We start from the raw sequence: 10,005 nt of genomic DNA on the forward strand, positions 1-10,005 counted from the left end.
TATGATTTATTTTCTTCGTCATAAATAATTTCCGCTGACTCAAGCATAGCATCTTACCCCAAGCCATTAAGCTAATATCTCCCCTGCCATTAATTCAACAAGGCTTCCGGGACGTAAGTGTGCCAGCTAAATTGTTTTATTATTCCTACAATATAAACTAGGGGATATAGGGGGTAACACTGTCCCTATAAATTCCTTTTTTCCTTTTCTTTTTTGTCCAGAATTGAACAAAAAAGAAATTATAGAAGATGTTTTCTTCCCTTATCTAACTCTTCAACAATCTGAGTAATATCCTCATTCTCTGAATCAGAGCTTAACTCGACACTGGAAGAGGAAGATATTAGAAACATTTGACCGATCTACGCAACGGATCCAACTGCCGATGCATAGCGCTCTCCATAAAAAATGCTGTCCACGCTCAGTGCGCACGTGACCGGGGTTCTTCGGCCACCATCAAAATCAGAAGAAAAAGAAAGAGGTGACGGCTGAGAAAAAAGGCGACTTTCCCTCCTCCTATGAGCCGTGACTCGAGAGCGACTTCGCCCCGTCCTCCGATGCCATCGCGGTCGCGCGTAGCCGTGATCGGCGCGGGGGCGGCCGGCCTGGTGGCGGCGCGGGAGCTGCTGCGCGAGGGCCACGGGCCCGTCGTCGTCGTCTTCGAGCGCGCCGCGGCCGTGGGCGGCACCTGGCGCTACGACGACGCGGCGTCCGCGGACCCGCTTGGCGCCGGCGCCGTCCACGGGAGCCTCTACGCGTCCCTCCGCACCAACCTGCCCCGCGAGTGCATGGGCTTCCTCGACTTCCCCTTCCTCCCCGTCCCCGGCGACCCGCGGAGGTTCCCCGGCCACCGGGAGGTGCTCCGGTATCTCGAGGACTTCGCGCGGCGGTTCGACCTCCTCCGGCTGGTCCGGCTCGAGACGGAGGTGGTCGGCGTCCGGCGCAGGGGCGCGAGTAGCTGGACCGTGTCGTACCGCTCGAGGAAGCTCGCCGGCGCCGGCTGCGACGGACTGGAGGAGGAGGAGGTGTTCGACGCCGTGGTCGTCTGCAACGGCCACTTCACCGAGCCCCGCCTCGCCGACATCCCCGGCATAGACGGTTGGCCCGGGAAGCAGATGCACAGCCACAGCTACCGTGTGCCCGATCCTTTCCTCGGACAAGTGAGTACCACTATCATCCAGGCTCTTGTTAGCTAATTAGTGTCTGCCCGGCAACACTGCTTGTTCTTAATCTTTTGGCTAGCTACGCTGGTTAAGGAATGTGGTGTGGATTCATTAGATTTGGGAAACATGTGTCTTGTTGCTAGGTTGTGGTGATAATAGGATACAATCCCAGCGGGATGGACATCTCCAGGGACATTGCCGGCGTCGCCAAAGAGGTCCATGTCGCCATTCGAGCGGCGCCTGCTGAGATCCCGAGCAGCACCACTACCCGTGCCAACCTCTGGCTACATCCCATGGTACATCAATACCCCCAAAAAAAATTGGTGCTAGAACATGTCATCACGCCCAAATCTTTAGATTAAGCTACAGATCGGTAACACCCGCTGCTTGAAATGCTTAGATCGATCGATGCAGATCGAGCGTGCGGAGAAAGACGGCAGCTTGGTGTTCGAAGACGGCAGCCGGGTGAAGGCGGACGCCATCGTCCACTGCACTGGGTACAAGTACAGCTTCCCGTTCCTGGAGGAAGAGGAAGAGGGTGGTGCTGGTGGTGGTGGTGGTGGTGGTGCTGGTGTAGTAGTGAGCGTGGACGACAACCGCGTGGGTCCGTTGTACAAGCACGTGTTCCCGCCGCGGCTGGCGCCTCACATCTCCTTCGTCGGGCTGCCATTCAAGGTCAGTAGCTTAATATATCTACACACTAGAGCTATTCATCATCGAACTTTGATTCATGGATGCTTATACACGATCGAGGATCTCGATCGAATTCTTGGTGTGTCCAGGCAATCCCTTTCCCGGTGTTCCAGCTACAGAGCAGCTGGGTGGCGGGAGCCCTGTCGGGGCGGATCGAGCTGCCGTCACCGGAGGAGATGATGATGGACGTGGTGGCGTTCTACTCGGACATGGAGGCCCATGGGCGCCCCAAGAGATTCACCCATGACCTGGGAGCGTGCACAGTACGTAGTACACACACTACTTGACCTGCTTGACCTCCGGGCTTCCGGCTGTTGTAACCTTCGTTACTAAAACTGGTTGCATTGCATTGCAGTTCGAGTACGAGGACTGGCTGGCGGAGCGGTGCGGGCGGGAGGGGATCGAGGAATGGAGGAAGGCGATCCACGTGAAGGCGAGAGCCAGGGTGTGGCACCGGCCGGAGAGCTACCGGGACGAGCACTGTGACGACGACGACGACCTGCTGGACCAAGCGCACCGCGATCTCGCCAAGTACCTCTGATATGTGCTTCACCATCTCCGTCCTGTGGCTCCATCGACGGCGCTACACTTGCGATTCTTGTTGTATCACTTGCTGGGCTGCAAAAAAGCAGAATTCATTGTGTGTGACAAACAGACAGCAAAAACATGTTGAATGTGTGAGTGAAGTTCAAAAGAAAGCAGAATTCATTGTGTGACATAAATAAAGACAGCAAAAAAGATGCACCAGCCGGGAATCGAACCCGGGTCTGTACCGTGGCAGGGTACTATTCTACCACTAGACCACTGGTGCTGTCTTATGCAATTTCTTCAGAAAATATAACACTTTCATCCCAATAACACTGGTGCTTCCCTGATGAAATTATGTTATCGGTATAGGTAGACCATGTAAGAACATAGTACTATGATGCAATGAAGAGTTAAGTTCCTTTGATACAGGCAGATGTTGTCGCCAAAATTGCATAGCTGCTCCAGTGTGTTCCGCTGATCCTTTATCTTGCCAAGGCATATCAAGAAGCACGGGCATCACAAAGGAGCGCCATCACCCTCGCCGTTCATTGTGCCGCCTAAAGCCTCACCATCACCATCTATTTCATCCGTTGTTAACAAGGGATACAGACAGCACGTTTCCGCATACGTTGCAGTGTGATGGTGTTAGGAACACGATAGGGATCTCTTAAGTAGCAACTAGCTGATTTAATGGAGTCTAATCTTAGTACAAGCCGATTACAAGGAGGAAGAAGGGGAAATCGTAACAGAGGAATTAGGTGGTGCCGCCGCCGCCTGCCTTGATCCATGCCCGGATGGTTTGGTCTCTCCTGGCTGAGACTTAAGTAGGGAACGTGGCCTGGGCTCATTTGGTCAACTCGGGCCCGATGGACCTTGGGTTGGGCTTGACGATGCGTCATGGGCGCCCGTCGCGCCCACTTGGTGGAGCCGGTCTGTTAGAGCAACTCTAGCAGACCCCGCATCCGTCCCCGACCCGCAAAATTACCGTCAAAATACGGATCGGAACGGAAAAGCCTGCCCGATCAGACCCCGTATTCCGTCTCGGCCTGCAAAAAAATTTGGGGGGCGCAGCAAATTCCCGACCCCAACCTCGGAAAACGCGGGTTTCCCCCTTGCGGCTGCGGTGCCCTGCATCACAGAGAAGCAGTTGGCGGAAGGGACATTTCAGCCCGCGCTATTTTCCTCCTCCTTCCGGCGCCGCCCCGCCCTTGCTTCCGCCCGCCCGCCGCCGGTGATTCCAGCCATATCTGCAGGCGAACCGCTGCACGGCCCCTCCGGATCCGGCAAGAAGAGCCGCCCAACGCCGCCGCCGCCGCCGGGGATCGACCACCGCCTCGTCACCGCCCGGGATCACCCGCCGCAGGTTAGTCCCTTTTTTGTGATTTTTGCGAGCTTTGCGAGAAGATGGAGTTGACCCTGTTGGGTAACGTAGCATAAATTCAAAAAAAAATCCTACGCATATTCAGATCTTCCTATGGAGAGACCAGCAACGAGAGAGGGGTAAGAGCATCTTCATACCTTTGAAGATCGCTAAGCGGAAGCATTGCTAGAACGCGGTTGATGGAGTCGTACTCGCGACGATTCAGATCGCGGTGTGATTCTGATCTATTGCCGAACTATGGCACCTCCGCGTTCAACACACGTGCAACCCGGTGACGTCTCCCGCACCTTGATCCAGCAAGGAGGAGGGAGAGGTTGGGGAAGATCTCCGACAGCACGACGGCGTGGTGTCGATGGAGAGACGAGGTTTCCCGGCAGGGCTTCGCCAAGCACCGGCGGAGAGGACGAGAAAGAAGAGCAGGGCTGCACCAAGGGAGAGGAAGATTGGTGTCTCCAACAACCCAAAGTGCCCACTATATATAGGGGGAGGGAGGGGTTGCGCCCCCTTGAGGGTTTCCCTCTCCTGGGAGGTGCGGCAGCCCTAGATGGGGGGAGGTGCGGCAGCCAGGAGGGGGAGGAGGGGTGGCGCACCCTTCTGGTGGGTCCCCCCCCTCTCTCCTCTTCTTGCGCCATAGGCTGAGTGTGGGGGGCGCACCAGCCCACCTAGGGGCTGGTTCCCTCCCGCACTTGGCCCATCTAGCCTCCCGGGGTCGTGGCCCCCTTCCGGTGGACCCCCGGGGCCACCTCTGGTGGTCCCGGTGGTCCCGGTATGTTACCGGCGACGCCCGAAACACTTCCGGTGTTCGAAACCATCCGTCCTATATATCAATCTTTACCTCTGGACCATTTCGGAGCTCCTCGCGACGTCCGGGATCTCATCCGGGACTCCGAACAACTTTCGATAACCTCGTATAACAATTCCCTATAACCCTAGCATCATCGAACCTTAAGTGTGTAGACCCTACGGGTTCGGGAGACAGGCAGACATGACCGAGACACCTCTCCGGCCAATAACCATCAGCGGGGTCTGGATACCCATGGTGGCTCCCACTTGCTCCACGATGATCTCATCGGATGAACCACGATGTCAAGGATTCAATCAGTCCCGTATACAATTCCCTTTGTCTCTCGGTATAGAACTTACCCGAGATTCGATCGTCGGTATACCTATACCTTGTTCAATCTCGTTACAGTAAGTCTCTTTACTCATTCCGTAGCACGTCATCGTGTGACTAACTCCTTAGTCACATTGAGCTCATGATGATGTTCTACCGAGTGGGCCCAGAGATACCTCTCCGTCACACGGAGTGACAAATCCCGATCTCGATTCATACGAACCCAACAGACACTTCCGGAGATACCCGTAGTGCACCTTTATAGTCACACAGTTACGTTGTGACGTTTGATACACCCAAAGCACTCCTACGGTATCCGGGAGTTGCACAATCTCACGTTCGAAGGAAAAGACACTTGACATTAGGAAAGCTTTAGCATACGAACAATACGATCTAGTGCTACGCTTAGGATTGGGTCTTGTCCATCACATCATTCTCCCAATGATGTGATCCCGTTTTCAATGACATCTAATGCCATGACCAGGAAACCATGATCATCTATCGACTAACGGGCTAGCCAACTAGAGGCTTGCTAGGGACATAGTGTGATCTATTTATTCACACATGTATTATTGTTTCCTGTCAATACAATTATAGCATGAACAATAGATAATTATCATGAACAAGGAAATATGATAATAACCATTTTATTATTGCCTCTAGGGCATATTTCCAACAGACCCCGTGCGAGAAGTTCCTACTATCCGATTCGTCCGATTCGGACGGCTCGGATGTTGAGACCATGCTTGCGAACTTTCATCAACAAACATTAGTCATGGCGCTTGCCGTGAAGGAGCATGAAGACGAGAACCGGAAGAGGAGGCGAGGATCGACTATCGGGCGTTTGTGCATTCCTCGGAATCGCCATCTTGGGAACGAGATGTTGATGCAAGACTATTTCACGGAGAATCCTACATATCCTCCGCACCTCTTACGACAATGTGGGTAGCCGTGTCAAACCAGCTAGAGACCCAAACCGCATTAGAGCTTTTCTTCACACATACAAGGAGATTGAAAATGCCGACACCCACTTTCAACTTCAGAAAGATCTCATTGAACATCATTGGCAAATGGTTGGAAAGTGACTTATTTTTGTATTCATTTGTATTTGTATTCATGAAAAGTTTTGAATAATTATTTGTAATGCGGATAATTATTGTATTATGTTTGATTCGAATAATTCAGTTTATTTTCGATTGTTGAATTATGTTGTATTTGATATTTGCGGGCTGATGATATGCGGGAAGCAGCGGCGCAAAGAGCACACCCCGCAAAGCCGACCCGTAAAAAAGTATATTCTGTGAATATGCTTTTTACGAATCCGTTTGGGGGGTCTACATCTGTGCCAGCTCGGGCCAGCCCGCAAAAGTTGTTTTGCGCGAACTGCAAATGCGTTTTGCGGGCCAGCGGGATGCAGGGTCTGCTAGAGTTGCTCTTAGGGGCGCTGATATTCCCCTATCATTGCGATGAGGCTTCACCCCAAGCCTCGGCATGTGGGAACCGAGCTTGGAGCGTCGCCTTGTCGTCCCAGGTGGTGTCGATGGAGTCACCCGTCGACCAACGGATGTTTACTTGCTCTGTCATGGCGCCCGCGCTCTTGCGCCAGCGTGTGTGCAAGATCTCAAGTGGCACCGCTAACATGTCAGCGTCGATTGGCAGAGAAGTTGATACCTCTGTACCTGGAAGGAGCACACGACGCAGCAATGACACATGAAAGACTGGGTGGACCATAGCGTGAGGTGGTAGTTGAACCTTGTACGCCACATCATTGATCTTGGCGATGATTGGAAAGGGTCCGAAATATTTGAAGGAGAGCTTGTGGTTGGCGCATGGTGCCACGGAAGTCTGAATGTAGGGCTAGAGCTTTAGAAACAATTTGTCGCTCACCTCAAACTGGTTCCATGAGCGCTTCTTATCAGCCTATATCTTCATGCATTGACGGGCACAGTTCAAATGTTGTTGCAGCAGGTCTGGATGGCATTGCGCTCCTCGAGCTAGTTTTGCAGGGCTGGGAGTGAACACGAGGATGAGCTGGTAAGTCCCCAGTGTCTTGGTTCGTGTCCGTAGAGGGCTTTGAAGGGTCTCATGTCAATAGCTGAATGGTGAGTTGAATTGTACCAAAACTGTGCCAGGGGTATCCAATAGCTCCATCGTCGAGGACAAGAGTGAGTGAAACAGCGAAGATAGGTCTCCAGACACCGGTTAACACGCTCAGTTAGTCCATCCGTTTGAGGGTGATTGGTTGTGCTCAACCGCAACTCCGAACTAGAATGTTTGAACAGCTCCTGCCAGAAGTGGCTGGTGAAGACTGGATCGCGGTCTGAGACGATGGCTCCTGGCAGAGCGTGCAGGTTGTAAACTTGATTCATGTATAGAGAGGCCACCTTGGACGTTGTGTACGGGCGAGCCAGTGGTAGGAAATGCGCGATCTTCGTGTGCTTGTCCACAATGACCAAGAGGCGGTTAAAATCGCCCTGATTGGGGAAGACCATCCACAAAGTCCATCGTGATCAGTTCTCAAGGAGCTAAAGGAATGGGTAGTGGAGTCAATAGACCTGGACTAGCTGCGCGATCGGGCTTTGCTTGTTGACATGTTGGACAACACCGCACATAGTTGTGAATATGTATCTTCATCTTGGGCCATGCGAAGAGACTACGAACACGCCGATAGGTGGCTGGAATACCCGAGTGGCCACCCATGGGGCTGTCATGGAATGCAGCAATGATCCGTTGTTGTAAGGACGTTGCGCCTCCCAACCAGATGCGCCCTCGAAAGCGTAGCACTCCTTGGGTGAGAGAGAAGCGCTCCTTGGGATCCGGTCTGATGGCTAATTCAAGTAGCCGTTGTGCTTGGGGGTTGGAGTTGTAGCTGCTTACCACACCATTTAACCAGGCTGGTTGACAACAAGTCACGGCGAAGAGCACCTCATCAGGCGTTGCACGAGACAGAGCGTCACCTGTTGAGTTCTCACATCCTTTTTTGTATCGGATGGGGTATTGTAGCCCCAAGATTTTCGTGAAGGCCTTTTTGTTGCCATGGTGTTGAGAGTCGTAGTTCCTTTTGTTGCCATGGTGTTGAGAGCTGTTGTTCCTCGAGATGGATCAGACTTTTCTGGTCAGTGTAAATGATGAATTCACCATGCTGCAGGTACGGTCGCCACTGATCCACCGCAATCACGACGGCGAGATATTCCTTCTCATAAGTAGACAGTCCCTGATAGTGCCGAGACATCGCCTTGCTCATGAATGCAATTGGGTGGCCATTTTGCTGGAGTACTGCACCAATGCCCTGGTCACTTGCATCAATTTCGATGCAGAACGGCTTTGAGAAATCAGGTAGTGCGAGGACTGGCGCCAGGGGCGGTCGTGAGATTTTGGGGGCCCGGGGCGAAACTAAAACTTTGTACCTAGTAATACTCGTATGTCTCGGCACATAATTCTTGAACAAATCTCCAAAATAATGTTTTGAAACGTTGGATCCTAAAATGCACGAAAATGAAGATAGGAAGTACATAATATAGATAAATGACTTTTTTTAATTGCACAAGAGTTTAAAGCTCTTGAATTTGCACTTTTGAGAGTAAATATACATGCAATCACATAAGACAATTTGAAAGAGCTCTGAACTCCAATCTATTGAAGAAAAAAATGTTGCATAAATGTCAGAAAAATCCTATGAAAAATTCTCATTCCAATCTAAGAAACTGCAGCACCAAAGTTCTACAATTTTATTAAAAGTAAAAGTAGTTTCATCATTGGTCCAATTTATTAGTGTCAACAGCAGTGGTATAATTTGTAAGCATGACTACGAGCATGTGTACCTCACAAATGGCTGAATTTCAGAACGATAACCTTGGATTCACATTGGTTGATCGGTAATCTGGGGCTTGGCCATGACGCCATGTGGAGTGCACCGGCGTCTGGCAGGAAGCGCTCAACCATGCGGTCTGGCGGTCCATCCGCGTGTGTGTCCGGCGGATGGAGACTAGTGTCTCGCGAGCGCAGTTCGTCGGCGTCTGAACGTGGAACTCGCGACCGGAGCGCTGGCTTTGGTGGATAAGTACTAGTGATTTTTTTTAGATAGTAGCAATGTTGTTAGCAAAGAAATTATTGCAGCGATCTTGTTAGAGAAAATCATGTCGATTGAACGGAAAACAAGGCAGGCCCGTGTACTAGGCTAGCTACATGATTGTTTTCCTCTCGACGATCGAACAGAATCCAGATGCGAGGAAGGATTTTTTTTTTTCACGACCTGTACTTTGAGCTAGTGTGTACCTGGCTAGGGAGGGGCCCCTAGGACGTTGGGGGCCAGGGGCGGCTGCCCCTTCCGCCCCCCCTCATGACTGGCGCCGACACTAACTGGTGTTTCAGTAGCTCGAATGCAGTTTTTGTGCTTGCGTCCACACAAATGGAACGCCCTTTTTCAGCAGATTGAATAGGGGATTCGCAAGTCCCTTCGTAAACTAATATAAGAGTGTTTAGATCTAGTGATCTAAACGCTCTTATATTAGTTTACAGAGGGAGTATTCCGAAGTTGCGACAAATATGGTGTTGAGATCATTGTCTGCTTTTTCCTTAAAAAAAATGTCTACTATATTTCATTAGGATCTGCATAAAATGTTTGAGTTACCTAAATTGGTTTCGGCCACCAGTTTGTAAAGTCATTGCATCCTTGTGAGTTTATATTTAGTTCAGATTACAATATTTAAAAAAAAAACAGAAAAAATCCTGTAAATACTACATATTTTCAGTAGTATTCTGAGAAAATGGATCTTCAGTTAAGCAGATTCAAATCTTGGTTCAAAATTTAATATCTTTCAAAAATTCCAGAAAAAATCAACAAAATGCTACATGATTCCAGTAGCATTCTGGGGAATTCTTGGCTTCTTCCATCACTTGCTGGGCTGCGCTTCGTTTCCGCATACGTTGCTGTGTGATGAAGTTCAAAAGAAAGCAGAATTCGTGTGTGTGACGTTCAGACAGCAAAAACATGTTGCTGTGTGATGAAGTTCAAAAGAAAGCGGAATTCATGTGTGTGACATACAGCAGCAAAAAAGATGCACCAGCCGGGAATCGAACCCGGGTCTGTACCGTGGCAGGGTACTATTCTACCACTAGACCACTGGTGC

At 50.9% G+C, this 10,005-nt stretch overlaps 1 protein-coding gene and 2 non-coding genes across 3 annotated transcripts; 1 reads left to right on the plus strand and 2 right to left on the minus strand.

Annotated features, from left to right (window-relative positions):
• Positions 1–433: 433 nt before the first annotated feature.
• On the plus strand, positions 434–2,575 carry LOC123420471 (flavin-containing monooxygenase FMO GS-OX-like 4). Its single transcript, XM_045107380.1, has 5 exons — positions 434–1,157; positions 1,304–1,456; positions 1,575–1,835; positions 1,943–2,116; positions 2,209–2,575. The coding sequence occupies exons 1-5, from the start codon at positions 516–518 to the stop codon at positions 2,392–2,394; spliced, it is 1,416 nt and encodes a 471-aa protein (XP_044963315.1). The 5' UTR covers positions 434–515; the 3' UTR covers positions 2,395–2,575.
• An 18-nt stretch (positions 2,576–2,593) lies between these two features.
• TRNAG-GCC lies at positions 2,594–2,664 on the minus strand. The gene has a single exon. It is a non-coding gene; the product is annotated as a tRNA-Gly (tRNA).
• Positions 2,665–9,934: 7,270 nt separating this feature from the next.
• TRNAG-GCC lies at positions 9,935–10,005 on the minus strand. Its single transcript has one exon. It is a non-coding gene; the product is annotated as a tRNA-Gly (tRNA).

Source organism: Hordeum vulgare, chromosome 1H, assembly GCF_904849725.1.
Source record: "Hordeum vulgare subsp. vulgare chromosome 1H, MorexV3_pseudomolecules_assembly, whole genome shotgun sequence".
NCBI classification, from domain to species: Eukaryota; Viridiplantae; Streptophyta; class Magnoliopsida; order Poales; family Poaceae; genus Hordeum; species Hordeum vulgare.